The sequence below is a fragment of the Lachancea lanzarotensis genome, scaffold LALA0S09 (assembly GCF_000938715.1).
Source record: "Lachancea lanzarotensis genome assembly LALA0, scaffold LALA0S09, whole genome shotgun sequence".
NCBI lineage: Eukaryota > Fungi > Ascomycota > Saccharomycetes > Saccharomycetales > Saccharomycetaceae > Lachancea > Lachancea lanzarotensis.
The window spans coordinates 378600-396761 of NW_019212887.1; the positions used below are offsets into that span (position 1 = coordinate 378600).

The 18162-nt window shown below is 45.6% G+C and overlaps 6 protein-coding genes across 6 annotated transcripts; 4 read left to right on the forward strand and 2 right to left on the reverse strand.

The window, feature by feature from the left end:
* Positions 1–675: 675 nt before the first annotated feature.
* Positions 676–3138, forward strand: LALA0_S09e04126g (LALA0S09e04126g1_1; the record flags this gene model as incomplete). The annotated part of the gene is made up of 1 exon (XM_022770764.1): positions 676–3138. One exon carries the CDS (start codon positions 676–678, stop codon positions 3136–3138), a length of 2463 nt encoding a protein of 820 aa, XP_022630072.1.
* A 1122-nt stretch (positions 3139–4260) lies between these two features.
* Positions 4261–7617, forward strand: CPA2 (LALA0S09e04148g1_1; the record flags this gene model as incomplete). The annotated part of the gene is made up of 1 exon (XM_022770765.1): positions 4261–7617. The coding sequence occupies one exon, from the start codon at positions 4261–4263 to the stop codon at positions 7615–7617; it is 3357 nt and encodes a 1118-aa protein (XP_022630073.1).
* A 1169-nt stretch (positions 7618–8786) lies between these two features.
* Positions 8787–10331, forward strand: LALA0_S09e04170g (LALA0S09e04170g1_1; the record flags this gene model as incomplete). Its single annotated transcript, XM_022770767.1, has 1 exon — positions 8787–10331. One exon carries the CDS (start codon positions 8787–8789, stop codon positions 10329–10331), a length of 1545 nt encoding a protein of 514 aa, XP_022630074.1.
* A 2519-nt stretch (positions 10332–12850) lies between these two features.
* GPA2 (LALA0S09e04192g1_1) lies at positions 12851–14179 on the forward strand (the record flags this gene model as incomplete). The annotated part of the gene is made up of 1 exon (XM_022770768.1): positions 12851–14179. The coding sequence occupies one exon, from the start codon at positions 12851–12853 to the stop codon at positions 14177–14179; it is 1329 nt and encodes a 442-aa protein (XP_022630075.1).
* A 307-nt stretch (positions 14180–14486) lies between these two features.
* On the reverse strand, positions 14487–15683 carry LIH1 (LALA0S09e04214g1_1; the record flags this gene model as incomplete). The annotated part of the gene is made up of 1 exon (XM_022770769.1): positions 14487–15683. One exon carries the CDS (start codon positions 15681–15683, stop codon positions 14487–14489), a length of 1197 nt encoding a protein of 398 aa, XP_022630076.1.
* Positions 15684–15927: 244 nt separating this feature from the next.
* On the reverse strand, positions 15928–17967 carry ECM27 (LALA0S09e04236g1_1; the record flags this gene model as incomplete). The annotated part of the gene is made up of 1 exon (XM_022770770.1): positions 15928–17967. One exon carries the CDS (start codon positions 17965–17967, stop codon positions 15928–15930), a length of 2040 nt encoding a protein of 679 aa, XP_022630077.1.
* Positions 17968–18162: the final 195 nt, after the last annotated feature.

Sequence of the window (18162 nt, forward strand, 5' to 3'; positions counted from 1 at the left end):
GTCCAGGAGTTAAGGCCGAGAACTTCACCAAGTCAAGGGTTCTCTATACATACATGCAACCCCGAACGGGGAAATGGCATGCATGATGTTGTGGAAGATCAGATTCGATGCCATGCTGAAAAGAGGCCCTGATAATGCAATAGGCCCGGGAAGCTAAGGGCTTACAGAAAGTAGGCCGGAGATAAGTGTATGGTGAGAATGGAGATTGACAGATAAGCTGTGACATTGCAATAGACACGTAATGTTATGTGTGCGTTACTGGACGATCTCCAGTGTTCTACCTCCAAAGGTAGTATATTCGGCTGTGCGAATGGCTCCTTGGGCCTCATTTGTGGTTCTCCAGAGACTGCGTTCATGCTTTGGCTTATCTCGCTGGTTTATTTCGCGTCACTGCAAGGCAATGGAGCAAAGGACGTCCCTGACTTATCTTTTGTACGCACGTTGGAACGGCACGAGAACAGGATCGGTAGGTCCGAATGACTGGATTTGACTTGGTTGTACGTTTTGCATGGGCTAGTGCATTTAAGAACCCATTCTCAGAGCGTAACTGCATGAATCGACCACTGATGTAGAAGGTTTTTGGAGAAAGCACAGTACCAGCATCAGTTCAGTTCCGATCTCAGCTTCTTCGCACAATTCTACCAAAAATCGCCTGGTGCAAGTGTGTCGTGAGCTATGAAGAACTACATTAAAGATTTTCTGGCCAAGGATACACCTGTCACGCACAATGTCCATCCTTACACGTCTACATCGTCAAGAGGAGCAGTAACCGACAATACAGAGCTACACAACCTCGCCCGTCGTGGCGAGGACGACGGCAAGGTAAAAAATTCCATTGTGGTAACGGAAGACCACTCGTCAGACAATATCGACTTCGAAGTTGGGAAAACCAGGCTTGCAGACGTCAAGAGTGGTAATCTAGACCCGCTTTCACAGCAGCTCTCCCAGCAGGCCCTCGAGGACGAGTACGCCGGTATCACAGTCGAGGATGACTCGCCTTACCCAGAGGTTCGCGCCGCCGTTCCATCGACCGACGACACATCCCTTTGCCAAAACACTTTGCGTATGTGGGTTTTGGGCATGATCATGACCACCATTGGGTGTGGTTTAAACATGTTGTTCTCAATGCACGCTCCATCAGTTGTCTTAACCAGTTACGTAACAGCCATTTTAGCGTGGCCCTTGGGTCGTGCGTGGGACAAAGTTATGCCCAACAAACGTCTTTTCGGCAAATGGGGGCCCCAACTCAACCCTGGCCCTTTCAACGTCAAAGAACACGCTATTATCACCGCCATGGGTAACGTTTCATTTGGTGGTGGTAATGCCTATGCTACCGATATTATTCTCTCTATGAACAACTTTTACGGGAAAGACTTTGGATGGGGGTTCAACCTCGTCGCTATATGGTCGACACAGTGCATTGGATTTGCGTTTGCTGGCTTGTCAAGGAAGATCCTGGTCGAATCGGCATCTATGATCTGGCCTGCCAATTTGGTGGCTTGTACTTTCCTTACCAACATGCACGTCAATGAAAACCATGTTGCCAATGGATGGAAGATCTCAAGATTAAAATTCTTCTTGATCGTTTTTATTGCTGGGTTTGTCTACTACTGGTTCCCAGGGTTCATTTTTCAGGCGCTTTCCTACTTCGCTTGGGTCACTTGGATCAAGCCCAAGAATGTTTTACTCAATCAAGTTTTTGGTGCCAGTAGTGGCCTTGGGCTATTCCCTCTTACATTCGACTGGAATCAAATTGCAGGTTACATTGGATCACCTTTGATTCCACCCGTTGGGGCCCTTGTCACCATCCTCTTGTCAATGGTTACGATCTTTTGGGTTGTCGTGCCAGCGGTACACTACTCCAATGTGTGGTATGGCAAGTATTTACCGATCTCCGATTCGAGTTCGTATGATAGGTTTCAAGAGCCATACCAGGTTAAAAAGATTGTCACCGAAAACTTGTCTTTCGACAAAGTGGCCTACGAGAATTACTCCCCTCTTTTCTTGTCTGCAACTTTTGCCATTTCGTATGGGCTGTCCTTTGCCGCGACGACATCGACCGTTGTGCACACAGCTATTTTCCATGGAAAAGACATCTGGGCGGCTGTTAGAGGCCGCAAGGGAGAAGAAGAAGACGTTCATAACAGACTGATGAGAAACTACGAGGATGTTCCTAGCTGGTGGTACGGCGTTGTATTTTTAGTCTTCTTCGCTCTGGCTATTGCCACAATCAGAGCTTGGCCAACTGAGATGCCTGTGTACACTCTGATCATTGCACTTTCAATTGCAGCTTTCTTTATGCTACCCGTTGGTATTGTCTTAGCATTGACAAACATTACGGTAGGCCTAAACGTCATTACCGAGTTCATCATTGGTTATATGACCCCAGGTAAACCGCTTGCAATGATGTTTTTCAAGACCTTTGGCTTTATCACCAATTACCAGGCGGTCTTTTACGTTCAGGACATGAAGTTGGGACATTACATGAAGGTTGCACCTAAAACGCTTTTCTGGGGACAATTTATTGCAACTTTGTGGGGTGCTCTAGTTCAAGTCTGTGTCTTGAAATGGGCTCTCGGAAATATCGAGGATGTTTGCACCCCCCACCAAGCTTCTCATTTCACTTGTCCTGGATCCAGAGTGTTTTTCAACGCCTCTGTCATCTGGGGTGTCATTGGCCCTCAGAGAATCTTTTCTGCTGGTCAGATTTACAATAAAGTGATGTACTTTTTCATCCTGGGTGCGGGTCTGCCCGTGATGAACTGGGCAATTTTGAAAAAATGGCCAACGTCGCTGATCAGGCACCTCAATTGGCCAGTATTCTTCTCCGGCACTAATCTAATTCCTCCAGCAACCCCTTACAACTACGGTGCCTATTGCATGGTTGGTATTGGGTTCGGGTACTTTATCAAGAAGCGGTTTTTCCACTGGTGGACTAAATACAACTACTCGCTTTCCGCCGGACTGGACATTTCTCTGGCTTGGTCGTCCCTATTCATTTTCGTGACGCTGGGGCTAACCAACGCCAACGCACCCAATTGGTGGGGCAACAACGTCATCAATACCGTGGAATACAATGGTGAGGCTATTCAGCATATCCTATCTCCAGGCGAAAGTTTTGGCCCAGCAAAATGGTGAAGACATATTTGGCCGCTTTTTTTCTCAAATCCTTAATACCGGTGTCGTTGTGACCTGATCTTACTCGCTACTTGAACTTTTATTATGTATTTTCGCTACCGAAATATTTACATTAGAATACGATTCTGTCCTTTCCTCGAACGCTACCCAGAAGTTGTATACAAACATTGGACGAGCTGGCACCTGGTTCTACGCCAGTGTCGTTGGATATCTAGACCAAATTGTTATGCAAGGTGACGACACAATGGTACAAAGTGATCAAATCGCAGTGCAAGTAAACGACACATTAGTACAAAGTGACCAGACCATAACTCAATAGTTTTCAACAGCACTGACATCTCGAGGCACAACTGATCCACTTTAAAATAACACACAAACAGTTGACCATTCTTCCTTACGCATTCTAAAAGACTGCTAGGTCCTTTTAGAAATGTGTCACTATATACGTAGAGTATTATCATCTCACTAAATACGGCATATGCATACCATCTCACTAAATACGGTATATGCATATCATCTCACTCATTCAATGCTTCTCCAGGTCAAACTGCACGTATCGGCCTGCGTTTCCAAACCGAAGCATGACCTCTGCTTTTTTTTTCCTCTTCCCTGCTGTCCAGAAGAGGCATCACTATTCAAAAGCATCATCGACAAACTGAAAAAAAAAGCCTTGGGCTTTTCTTCTGCTCTTTCTTTGGTCCAGATCACATTGACATCATCATTTCCTCAGATGTCGTTGCTGCTGTAGTTTCCCTCGCGATAAAAGAGTTCACTGTTTTCCCATACTGTAGATAGGTTACTTGATAGCGATGTCTAACCTCTTCGAGGCACTATACATTGATGTGCGTTTCGTTCTAAGCGCTTGAAAAATTAAGCCGTCACTAGGTACGGAAGAGTCAATTCTTTTCACAGCTCATCGCATTCAAGTTCATCAACCTTTAAAAACTGCATCATGAGTCAACTAAAAGCGTCCCGCGGCTCATATATATATTTGTGTAAAAGGTAAACGTTGCGACACGCAGTCTGGACCAGTTTCGACAATCGTGTTGTTTTTTCGTTGGCTCAAAAACCGTTCAGAAACACCGTTTTTAGGACCTTCGCAACTCAACAACGGCTTGAAATATGTCTTCAATCTACGAGTCCTCAACTCCGTCGATTTCGGCATTCAACACCGCCAACTACAATCCACAGCTCGTCAAGGGCGTGGAATCGGTGCTGGTGATCGGTTCTGGCGGTCTTTCCATCGGACAGGCCGGTGAATTCGACTATTCGGGATCGCAGGCCATCAAGGCCCTCAAGGAAGCCAACAAACGCACAATCCTCATCAACCCAAACATTGCCACCAACCAGACGTCGCACTCGCTGGCGGACGAAATCTACTATCTACCGGTCACACCTGAGTATATCACCTATATCATCGAGCGTGAGAGACCAGATGCGATTTTGCTAACTTTCGGTGGCCAGACCGCTCTCAACTGCGGTGTAGCACTTGAAAAAATGGGTGTGCTAGAAAAATACAACATCAAAGTGCTAGGAACGCCCATCAAGACCCTGGAAACCTCCGAAGACAGAGACCTTTTCGCACAAGCTTTGAAAGAAATCAACATTCCCACCGCCGAGTCTTTTGCTTGCGAAACCATCGACGACGCCCTTCTTGCCGCTGGAAGAGTCGGCTATCCTGTTATTGTCAGATCAGCCTACGCACTCGGAGGTCTGGGATCGGGTTTTGCTAATAACGAGGCCGAGATGAAGGAACTGGCAGCTCAAGCGCTATCACTCTCTCCTCAAATTCTGGTTGAAAAGTCACTAAAGGGCTGGAAAGAAGTAGAGTACGAAGTTGTTCGTGACAGAGTTGGAAACTGTATCACAGTCTGCAACATGGAAAACTTCGACCCATTGGGTGTACACACTGGTGATTCTATCGTCTTCGCACCATCCCAGACTTTATCCGATGAAGAGTACCACATGTTGAGAACTGCTGCCATTAAAATTATCAGACACTTGGGTGTTATTGGTGAGTGTAACGTTCAGTACGCTTTGCAACCAGATGGATTAGACTATAGAGTCATCGAGGTTAACGCCCGTCTCTCGCGTTCGTCTGCTTTGGCCTCCAAAGCTACAGGCTACCCACTAGCCTACACTGCTGCTAAGATCGCTCTAGGATACACTCTACCAGAACTACCCAACCCTGTCACCAAGACCACTGTCGCCAATTTTGAGCCATCTCTAGACTACATTGTGGCAAAGATACCTCGTTGGGATTTGGCAAAGTTCCAACATGTCAACCGTAACGTGGGTTCCGCCATGAAGTCCGTCGGTGAGGTTATGGCTATTGGGAGAAATTTCGAAGAGGCCTTTCAGAAAGCCATCAGACAGATCGATCCCTCGTTCTTGGGATTCCAGGGATCTGACGAATTTGGTGACGACTTGGATGAAGTCCTCGCAAACCCAACTGACAGAAGATGGTTGGCTATCGGACAAGCTTTGATTTACGAAGGATACTCTGTGGAAAAAGTGCATGAATTGTCTAAGGTCGATGCTTGGTTTTTGCACAAGTGCATGAACATGGTCGAAATGTATAAGGAGTTGGATGCTGTTAATTCATTGGAGGCCTTGGATAAGGAGCTTTTGACCAGAGCAAAGAAAATGGGTTTTTCGGACAAGCAGATTGCCCTATCGATCAACAAGAACAATGAAAACAAGGTTCATGAGCTGGACGTCAGAAAGTACAGAAAGTCTTTTGGTATCACCCCATTCGTGAAAAAAATCGATACCTTGGCCGCAGAGTTCCCTGCTAACACTAACTATCTATACACCACCTACAATGCTACCAAGAGTGATGTTGATTTCAACGACAAGGGCATGTTGGTTTTGGGATCTGGTGTTTACCGTATTGGTTCCTCCGTCGAATTCGATTGGTGTGCTGTCAACACGGCTAGGGCCTTAAGAGAGTCTGGAAAGAAGACTGTCATGATCAATTACAATCCAGAAACCGTTTCTACGGATTTCGATGAAGTGGACAGACTGTACTTCGAAGAATTATCTTTTGAAAGAGTTATGGATATTTATGACTTAGAAAATTCTGAAGGTTGTATCATCTCTGTTGGTGGCCAGCTTCCTCAAAACATCGCCTTGAAGCTTCAAGACAATGGCGCCAAGATTTTGGGTACTGATCCTGTTGACATTGACAGGGCCGAGAACAGACACAAGTTCTCTTCCATCCTTGATAGCATTGGCGTCGACCAACCAGAATGGAGCGAATTGTCGTCTGTGGAAGAAGCTGAGGAATTTTCTAACCGCGTTGGATACCCAGTCTTGATTCGTCCATCGTACGTTCTGTCTGGTGCTGCAATGAGTGTTGTGAATTCGGAAGATGAGCTACTAACCAAGTTGACAAACGCTTCTGATGTTTCTCCAGACCATCCAGTGGTGATTTCCAAGTTTATCGAGGGTGCACAAGAAATCGATGTTGACGCTGTCGCTCACAAGGGCGAAGTTTTGGTGCACGCTATCTCCGAGCATGTTGAGAACGCCGGTGTTCACTCTGGTGATGCCACTTTGATTCTACCCCCACAATCTTTGAGCCAAGAAATCAAAGACAGACTGTATGAAATTGCCCAGAAGGTTGCCAAGGCCTGGAAGATAACGGGTCCATACAACATGCAAATCATCAAAGATGACAGAAATCACGGCACAACTTTGAAGGTGATCGAATGTAATATCAGAGCCTCTAGATCGTTCCCATTCGTTTCCAAGGTTCTAGGTCGTAACTTTATCGACGCTGCCGTTAAGGCATTTATCGGAGAAGACGTGCCAAAGCCTGTAAACCTTATGGACGAGGAATATCCTTATGTTGCTACCAAGGTGCCACAATTCTCATTCACACGTTTGGCTGGCGCAGATCCATTTTTGGGCGTTGAGATGGCCTCTACGGGTGAGGTTGCGTCCTTTGGTAAGGACGCACTCGAAAGTTACTGGACCGCTATGCAGAGCACAATGAATTTCCACGTTCCACTGCCTCCTAGCGGTGTGATGTTTGGTGGTGACTTGACCAAGAACCAGCTTGGCGAGGTTGCTGCATTGGTGGCAGGCTTGGGCTACAAGATTTACGTTACCAACGAGGTTACCAAGGAATACTTGCAAAAATTTGTTCCTGCTGACTGCGACGTGATGATCATCGAATTCCCCAAGAACGACAAGCGTAAGTTGCGTGAATTGTTCCAGAAATACGACATCAAGGCTGTGTTCAACCTGGCCGCTAGAAGGGCCGAGTCTTTGGAGGACGTGGACTATGTGATGAGAAGAAACGCCATCGATTTCGCACTTCCTCTATTCAACGAGCCTCAGACTGCGTTGCTATTCGCCAAGGCCCTTACTCAGAAGGTTGGTGAAAAGCTCAAGGTGCTAGAGTCCTCTGATGTGCTTGTGCCTCCAGAGGTGCAAACATGGCACGAGTGGATCGGCCAGAGACCCATGTAAGGTGTACGCTGCGCGTCGATATGTGATTTAAATAAAGGATAGATATTCGAGATTCTTTACGGGGTCTTCTGACTATGCGTCTGAGATCCATTTGGAGTTGTTTGATTGAATACATGCCATAACGGCATTGGGTTGATTTTGAGTGTGTGTGTGTGTGTGTGTGTGTGTGTGTGTGTGTGTGTGTGTGTGTGTGTGTGTGTGTGTGTGTGTGCGTGTGTACTGCTATAGTGATATAACTTGATCTAAGTACTCATCGAGCCCACGAGTACGTTCGTTTAAAATGCCAAATAATTTTCCAATGGTTAAAGGCATGAATGATGGGCTAGCTTCAACCGATCATTCTCCCTACACACCGGTCTTCACCAAACCTTTGTTCCACGTTTATCGCGGACATTTTTCTTCACAACGTGTAGCACCTTTTTGACTGCATTTCACCCCACATTTTTTTTCTTCGTTAAATCGATCGGTGCTTAGTGTCCCGATCGTTGTTGCAGACCACAAGCCCGAAGTAAACGAATAGACGAGTTGGTGCACCGTCTTGGCAGTCACCTCATGAACACGGCCTAACAATGACCAAAAGACTAGGCATATCCATGCCGGTCGTCCCGGAAAAAATTCATTTTTCCGCTTTTTCAGCTCATAATTTTCCGAACCCTGGCCTGAAAAAAATCAATCGGAAAAAATCGCCAGTTGTCCCGTGCGACACCATTGTCGTTTCTCTAGTTAGCTGGTAGAACTTGAAGGCTGGGCTGCAAAGTCCTGTGCCCTACAGGCGGTTGCCACGACCACAGCCGTAAGTAGCGTAAAAAATGTGGGGAGAATATGTCTGGCGGGTCAAGAAAAAAACCTGTTTTGTGGGGAAACGAGTCGACTCGAATTACTTACAAGCCTGTACGGCAGTTAGCGCTGGGGAAAACACCCCGGAGGAAAAAGTATAAAAGAGGACGCTAGAGAGGAGTTTCTTAATCTTTTTCCAGCTTGGATTCATTCTATCTTTTCTTCCAATCTCCATCAAGCAATTGTATTGTCCAATCCAATCCAATTCAATCTAACTCCTAATTGCAGATTTTCGGAAAAACTATTTTTCCGGTTGACGCATAGAACGTACAAAATCGAAAGTTTCGTGCAGGCTTCCATACATATCTCACCTAGTTACCAAAACTAGAACAATGGGTATCCTGCAAACGGTCTTCAAGGCCGAAGATGACATCCAGGGCTCGAAATTCCGGGCCATTTTCATCGGGCTATTCGTAGCCTTTGGCGGTATCCTGTTTGGATACGACACTGGTACGATTTCCGGTGTGCTAGCGATGTCGTACGTGAAAGAACATTTTACTTCGGTGGGCCATTTCTCGGCCAACCAAACGTCTTTGATTACTGCTATTCTATCGGCTGGTACCTTCTGTGGTGCCATGCTTGCTCCTTTGGCTTCAGACAATTTGGGCCGTAGACTCGGTCTCCTCGTGTCGTGTGTTATCTTCACCGTGGGTGTGGTGCTGCAGGTGGCAGCTTCCGGTCAGACGCTGTTGATCGTGGGAAGAGTCATTGCTGGTGCCGGTGTCGGTGTTTTATCAGCTATTGTGCCACTGTATCAAGCAGAAGCGTCTCCCAAGTGGATCAGAGGTGCGGTAACATCGTGCTACCAATGGGCCATCACCATCGGGTTGCTACTTGCAGCCTGTGTGAACCAGGGCACTCATGCCAGAAACGACTCAGGCTCTTACAGAATTCCCATTGCCATTCAATTTTTGTGGGCTATTATCCTGTTTGTGGGAATGCTCATTCTGCCCGAGTCTCCTAGATTTTATATCATGAAGGGCAAAGTGGCCGAGGCCAGAACCGCGTTGTCTAAACTAAGAGGCCTTCCAGAAGCACATGAATATGTGGAAGCAGAGCTTGAAGAAATTGTTGCCAACTACAACTACGAGAGCTCGTTCGGTTCTACTTCGCTTTTCGACTGCTTCAAGACCGCAAACCATCAATTGAAACGTATTCTCACCGGTATCGCCATCCAAGCGCTACAGCAACTTACCGGTATCAACTTCATTTTCTACTACGGTACCCAATTTTTCCAAAACTCGGGAATCAAGAATCCCTTCATTATCCAGTTGATCATGAACGTTGTCAATGTTGTCATGACCGTCCCCGGTATTGCCTTGGTGGAAATCAGTGGTAGAAGAAACCTTTTGCTATATGGTGCCGTGGGAATGTGCGTGAGTGAGCTAATTGTCGCGGCTGTTGGTACTGCCCTCCCAGACAGCTTTTCAGCCAACAAGACTTTGATCGCTTTTTCCTGTACTTTTATTGCCTCTTTTGCAGCAACCTGGGGTCCACTTGCCTGGGTTGTTGTTGGTGAGATTTTCCCATTGAGAGTTAGAGCCAAGTCTGTGGCCGTGTGTGCTGCTTCTAACTGGCTATTCAATTTTGCAATTGCATACGCTACCCCATACTTGGTGGACAGTGACCACGCAAACCTACAGTCTAAGGTTTTCTTCATCTGGGGTGGTTGCACTTTCTTGTGCTTCTTATTCGTTTACTTCTTCATCTACGAGACCAAGGGTCTAACGCTTGAACAAATCGACGAATTGTTCGAGACTTGCCCAAGTGCGCGTCACTCCAAGAGCTTCGTTCCTTCTGAAGGATTTGCTGCTCACATTGACAACTCCACTCCTGACGTTGACAAGGCAATGGTTGTCACTTACGAAAAGGTATAAGAAAGACGAGCGGGTCTCTATTTCTAAACTAAGGTTTAAACATATAAAGTACATATGATGTTCGATTTTAATGATGATACTATGATGTAGCGTGGTTTGGTATAAGAATGTCAATGTGAAGGTGGTAGTTTATTAAGCAGCTAGGATTGATTGTCTTTTCTACATCGATTTAAGAGCCGCGTCTGGTATTTCGTGACAATCTTAACTGAAAAAGGTGTTAGAGATATCAAAAGAGGTACAAGTGAACAAAGAGGTCTAAGCTGCTGGCGAGGTTCGAGCTACCGTACTCGTGAAATGGGCGGTAGCGAGATCTCTTGTCATTTTGTTATAAGCTGTCACTTGAATAAGCCTTAAAAGAGTGCTGAGTAAAATCACAATATATTATGGTTCCCTGGACTCTACATTCGAAGCTGATATTGCAAACACATGGAATTAGAATATTCAGCCAATGAAAATTCCAGAGCCAGCCCTGAATGATTACTTTGGACGTTCTGCGTCCGTCATGAAGTTTGCGAGCACGAGTCACGTGCATGCGTCTCTAAGGTACTTTCTTGAAAGTTTGATATGAGCTTTCTGCCACAACAGTAAGTCCAATGAATCTTCAAGGGCCTCGAACAGTCAATTTCCTGTGACGAATTCTATCGTTACAGGGTTCCAGATTGAATTTCCTTAGCTCTCACTGGATCACGTGTCAGCACGACAGCATAAGAATTGAGAACTAGACTACTTGGTTTGCACCACATTCTCAGTGACCAAATAAGATCCGAAGAGACTTGATTTCAGCTTCTGATGTATCTAATGGCACCGATGACAGTCGCACGGAAGAAGTGGACGTCTTTCGTACAAAGGCACCAAGCGCAGGAACGGTCTCTTTATCGGTACAAGTTTAGGAACTTAGCTGTGGGATTTCTGTGACTCACCACTATCGTTTTATATTCAGCACTCTACATATATACTCAAAGCAAAGATCTTACCAGCTTGCTCAAAGACAGAGTTTCTCTTTCACTCATGACAACTCACAAACACATCACTACACACGAAACCGACTCAGTAGCCTCTTTTTTTTTGGCCCATAAATTTTACTATATAAGTACAGAACAACTCTTTCTGCCGCCCACCACTTTTAAATACCCGCCGAAAGCTGCAAGTTTCGCACCGCTTTGAAGAAGCAGGCAGCTACACCTAAATGGAGGACGACGATCCTTTCGAGTGGCAGCTTGACAATGCCGCCCAGCGTGAAGGTTTATTGCCGGTGTGGAGCCAGGCCATATACGAGCGTAGTGCTCAAGCAGAGTCTCTGCCGAAACTCGAGCCATTGCAAGCTGAACTGCCCATTACTAAGCGCGACCGCTGTCCACCACAAACCGGCGACGACGAGGCTAACAAAACATGCGAAAAGAGACCACGATCCGAGTAGCATGAAGGGGCGAAAAATCTGGCGAGGCTGCATATTTTTTATTTATTTCTTTTGGTGTTTGTGTCACCGACACCAACAATGGACAATGGAAGAGCATTACAACTTCATGGTCGTACAACCGATCCCATTTTCTATGGACTGCTTTTAAAAGTGTCCAAAATGACATTTCACAACCACTCCCTCCTTAGCCGCCGATACCACATGACCAACCTCTTCAATCTCAATCACATGATAATCACATGACAATCACGCTTTTGATTTTTTTTCTCAAAACTTCATTACCCGGTTCCTGAGATTTGTAATAGGGGAGTCTCGTTTTTTTTATTGGTTGTTTTTTTTTCTGGGTAATTCAAAGGCTTTCATAACCCAGAAAAGTTTTGGTCTGAAATTTCAGACAATGACGAAATTCGCTTGCCAATAGCCCAAAAAAAAAAACCTAAAAAAAAAGAGATATAATAAAAACACCAGTTGTCTGCCCACACATTCAAGTTTTTTTTACCATAACCACTACTCAAGTTCCCAAAAGTGAGAGTAAGAATCGCTGTAGGTTTTAAACTAGCTTCAAGTGGCCTTCCAGAGATTAAACGCTTCGCTTTATTGACGAGGTTCGAAAGAGGGGGTTTTTTTTCAAGAAAACTGGGGAAAAAACAACGAGCTCCGCACGGTAAGTGGTTGCTAAGCTCTGTTGAATCATTCGTTTAGCGTTTTTCAAGTGGAACACCGCGAAACAAGTGGATTGCGAGACGCATTTTGAGTAGGAATAATACAGAGACCCTGAAATCCTGCATTATATTGGGAGCATCAATAGGTGTTGAAAATCTACTGTTGTAATTTATCATATCTGTTGCTGGTAAAGCTTAAGGGGACAACTGAAAGAAAAGAAGCCTTGATCGTTAAAAATAGCCGTTCTTTTTTTTTTCAATTGAACGATTTCAAATCTCTCAAGGGAGGTATTTGCTTGTATTCGGAGTTTCGATTTTTTTCTGACGAATAATTAGTCACAATTTATTTTCCTATTAGACGGTGTTCGCTTCTTTCACTCAGAAAGCACTCGTCCATCGTTTCACGCCACATTTTTCGTCTCTAAAAATCACATCCAAGCATGGGTGGTTGTATTTCAAAATCGGAAGTGGACCACGAGCAAGGCACCACGGGAAATGGGTCAAGAAGGCGTTCCGCAAGGGGGAACAGGAGCTCTAATGGTGAGATAGCTGAAAAGGATCCCGTGGAGTCTAGCGTCGCCAACGGCGTTTCGCCTAAAGGCCAGAAAAAAGGGTCCAGCTCGGATAGCTCTGGAAAGCCAACCACAAATAATACCAAGAACCCATTAGTGGCGCCCAACGCTGGCAAACGGCAGCAGTCCGTGGTGTCAACTAACAGTGCACAGTCTACCGGTCCCTCGTTAGGTTCGCTGACCAAGTCCGGCGGCGGATCCACCGATTCTAGCAAAGCTTTGAAAGTTTTGCTTCTAGGGTCTGGGGAATCCGGCAAATCCACCGTTCTTCAACAACTGAAAATTATACATCAAAATGGTTTTTCGCCAGAGGAACTGGCTGAATACCGCCCTTTCATCTACGACAATATTGTAGAAACCGGTAAAGACCTGGTCAATGCACGCCTTCGTTTCGAAGTGCCTCTAGAATCCGATTCGGGACTTGATGATGAAGATCTACAAGAGGTTATCAATTATAGTACCCCCGGATCCCAGCTGGCTGAGTTTCCAAACAGGTTAGCCCACATCTTGGCCAAAATATGGGCACTACCTTCAACCCAGGACCTAATAACTGGTGGACAAAGATCATCGTTTTATTTGATGGATTCGGCGCGTTATTTCATGGAGGACCTGCAAAGGATTTCTGAACCTAATTATAGGCCTACCGTTAGAGACGTGCTATTGTCTAGAAAAAAGACGTCGGGAATTTTCGATACTATCGTCGAAATGGACACAAACCTCAAGCTGCACATATATGATGTGGGTGGCCAAAGAAGTGAACGCAAAAAGTGGATACATTGTTTTGACAATGTCACTTTGATCATTTTCTGCGTATCCTTGTCTGAGTACGATCAAACTCTTTTGGAGGACAAGACCCAAAACAGACTCGAAGAGTCACTTATTCTATTCGACTCTGTTGTCAACAGTAGATGGTTTGCCAGAGCTTCTGTCGTTTTGTTTTTGAACAAAATTGATGTTTTTGCTGAGAAAGTTCAACATGTGCCCCTAGAGAACTATTTCTCAGACTACGCTGGTGGGAAGGATATTAACAAAGCCGCCAAATACATCTTGTGGAGATTTGTGCAGCTGAACAGGGCCCATCTGAACATATACCCACATGTCACACAGGCAACCGATACTTCTAACATCAAGCTCGTCTTTGCTGCCATTAAAGAAACTATTTTGGAGAATAGCTTGAAAGACTCGGGTGTACTGTAAGTTGAGAGGAAAAGATGTTGAGAGCAATTTCAAAAAACAGGACGAGATGTGATCTTCGTGAGCTGATCGGGGCTAAGTCCTGATCATACTATAATGACTATGTCAAATTTTACGGACTGGTTCCACCACAATTTGTCAAATAATAACGATCGAGACTTTAATTTTTACACTGGTGTTTCTCTTTTTAAGAGAGTGAAACTAAAATACATCCGAACCAAAGTGGTTCGACATCACGAAGGCTTTCTCCTCTAATTCCACATTTAGAACTAATGTTATATTTTATATCGTCAGATGCATGCATTTGAAACTAGAAATCATCACAGGTATTGATGAGCAGAAAGTAAGCGCGGTGCTCGTACATATGAAGCCACTTTTCCAAAGGTCCCAAGAATCTGTGGCCCTGTCCGCTTCCAGCGGAACCCATGGTCGAGCAGACGTTCGTATCTTGTAATGACACAACGCTTGTGGATGGTCCATGGTACTCTAGATCTTTCAACGTTTGAGGAAGCAATTGTTCGGTAATGACAATCTCCAGACCAGCTGGATCGTAAAAGGGTGGAACCATTGTGATGTAGTCTCCATCGTGAACGACTCTGAAAAATCCACTGCGGAACATAACTTCGCCCTCGTCCAATGACATTTTGTGAATGCGCTCGGTTTCAAACAATTCATCAACCCAGGCCCTCAACTTACTGTTAAACATATTGGGTGAGGCATATGTTAGCACGAGAGGATCATAGTTTCTTAAACGAAGCTCAATACCGGCTAAGCTAGCCACTGCAGCTCCCAGCGAGTGCCCTGTGACAACTAGACTATAATCAGGATAAGTGTCGAATATAGCTTCAATTCTATCAAAAAACTGGGAGCTCAGTGTTTTCAAAAACACATCGAAACCTCTGTGAACAAGACAACCTTCACAATCTGAGATCCTACCCGACTCGACCCACTCTTTGTAGTATTCTTTAGAGACTGGCTCGTATGGTGTGGGGGATACTGCGAAATCACTGAGCCAATCTTGGTTAGTAGATGAGCCTCTGAAAGACAGCACCACAACGCGCTTTTCGTGATCCACAGCCAGGAACCCAGTGCCAAGCTCGTCATTTTCGGCCAAGAGTACTAGTTCTACCACGGTTTTTCCCGCAGTTGGGTTTGTGGACTCATCGGAACAGAATTTTAGCCTATCGGGGCATGCTCCTTCTAAGAGTGTGGATCCTACAAAGAGCTCATTCGAACCAATACAATAAGTTAATGCGCACATTCTGCTGAAGTAAACCAGCCGTTCGTATAAGTCCTGGGAAATCCGCACATTGTCGAAATTCTGAGATTTTGGCCGCGACACTGTGATTGAATCCGCATGGAATGTTGTATTGCCGTCACTTAACTCGATGTCACTAAAGCTTAGAAGTTTTGTGGGGTGCGTAGAGTTCTCCGTTTTGGCCTCCACGCACCCTACCATCCAAGTTGACAAGAAAAAGCTCATAATGACTCCTGGGACAAATTTCATTGGTGACAAAGAAAATTCACAGTCCTTTAGAACCTGCGTTTACCACGAACGGAACTCACAATTGATGAGTTCAGAGTGGAAGACTTCATGCTCGAACATGTAATCTTTTCGTAGTATTTTATACTTTCCAAGAAAGTTTCTCTCTGGAGCGAAACATGCTGACGCTGCGACGACAGCATGCAAAAAAATACAAACGTCCAAAGAAAGGGGCCCCTGCAATCAGTGAAGAGCCTTGTGGCAACCATCAACTGGCACTAGAAGAATTGGTTGTTGTTTCAATAATAACGTTTATCAGCGTCGCGAGTCCCCACCACGAACAGAAAATTATTCCAACACAATGCGAATATTGTGTCACCCACTGGGAAACCACCTCGAGGCCGGAAAATGCTATCAATAGCACGACATTTTGTGCCAGGATAAACGCCGAAGAAACAATGAATTTGTAGTCAGGGGCCTGGCCTTGTAACGAAACTGACCGATACAGCCAAAATTTAGTAGAGTCAACACTGTTACCATTGGCATTTACCAGCATCGAAATGAAGCCACTCAAGCCTACACCGATGAGGATGTTGAGTAAAATACCACCGAGACATGCGCTCAATGCAATGAAAAAATACCTGGATGCTAATTGTGCTTGTTCGTCTCGCGACTGCGAGCCCACCTTGAGATGAAACTTGCACATTGCAACGTTCGACACAAGGTCACTGACAGAGTTGCCCCATGAGAAGATGGTGAGACCGAGTACACCTTCGGAGATGTTGGTGAGGTTTTGGTAAATCACCATAACCTCTACTAGTGCGTTGGCGAAAACTGCTATCCACAACACACAATTGAAGATTCCTAGGCTGTTGAGCACTGTCAGATAATACTGTTCTAGGGTCCCAAGTTTGTAAGCTGCCCTGCTGTCATGCACTTCAGTGTCATGAAGTGAAAACCTGTTGACCTCCGTTACTTGCCAGCGGAATGCAATTGCGGAGGCCAGTAACCCAAAAGTGACGACCATGCACACCAAGATCGACCACCACGTAATCTGAGAATCCAGCAACACACTCACAAGTAGAATGATGCACACAGGAGCGCACACAGAGTGTGCCAGCAGCAGCACGAACGTCTTGGACTCGAGTGTGGTTCGATTACCAGAGATAGTGCTGTCTCGCAGCAAACCATCGAATTGCGGACAAGTCAAGCGCAGGATCACCGTGGAAGGCACCATTGCAATGGCAAGGATCTTCGAATATACCGGTTGTCCATTAAAGTTTAAAAGTTGTGGTGCGAAAAGGTAAAGTATTCCTTCATGCAATCGCAGAAGTCTCATGCGGAAAGTATCGCTGTATGCAATGGGAAAGCCATCCTCATTGGCGTCGTTGACGTCGTTTAACAGCGCTGTGTCCTCGTTATCCCGGTAGCGCTCGAATGTGGACGGCGACGAGTGTGGCAGAACTTTGTTAGGATTTGCACCTTTCATTTGCTGAGGCAACGTATTAGGAGGCTCACTCAAGGGCCTGGGAGGCACGTATTGGGCATCATGGTCTTGAGTTTCCAATGTTTGTAATGTTATAGCGTCAAGGTCTGTAGCCAATGGTTGTCCTTTCGGTTGCTGCATCGCATCGTACAACGCAGTGTAATCCAAAGCACTAAGGACACTGAATTTGAGTGTTGGTTCCATGTCGTTGTTACTGCTGGACACAGGACCTTGTAGTCCAGAGAGTTCCAACGACAACTCGTTGGTATCGTCAGTGGAACCCCAGGTTTTAGACACAATGTAACCCACATATATTCCCAACATAGCCAAACAATTCAGAAGTGTTACTTGGTTGCGGATACTGACGTAAAGCATCACTGCTACGGCTACAAGCGCGAATGCCAGATCATGTTGCAAGTGCAGTGCCTGACTGGGCTCAAGTCGAGTCCCCGTAGGGCTCATAACTATAAACAATGCGCCTTGGACAACGCATAGAATAAACCCACAAGAGCCCAAAACTTCACCAACGGACAGTGCTGGAGCGGAGTTTGACGATGTCCAGCTCATAAAGTTGGTAATGAGGTCTGGCGAAGAGTTACACCATGCCAAAATCACCGCTGCAAGCACACCGCGAGAGCGGGTGCTTGTTGTGGAAGAGTGGGCTCGACTTAACGTCGAAACCGTGGGACACAAATGGTCCGAAGCGCATACCCCCAGAAGAACGAAACAGGTTACAACATACACTAGACTCAGCACGACGAACTGGACGTTAAGTGACGAGCTTGCAAACAACTTGGAAGGGTGAACCACAGCAGAGATCATGGAGAAAAAGTGAGCAGTGGTTAAACCCACAGCTAGATGAAACTTGTAATGAGGAGAGGGGGAGACAGTTGTAGATAATAGAGTTTAAAAATGAACCAAAGTGAACAGAAATGCGAACAGAAATGCAAACAGCAAGATTTAGTGTGAACTTGAGTTATGAACTTAGATATGGTATATAAGAGTTGATAGAGACCC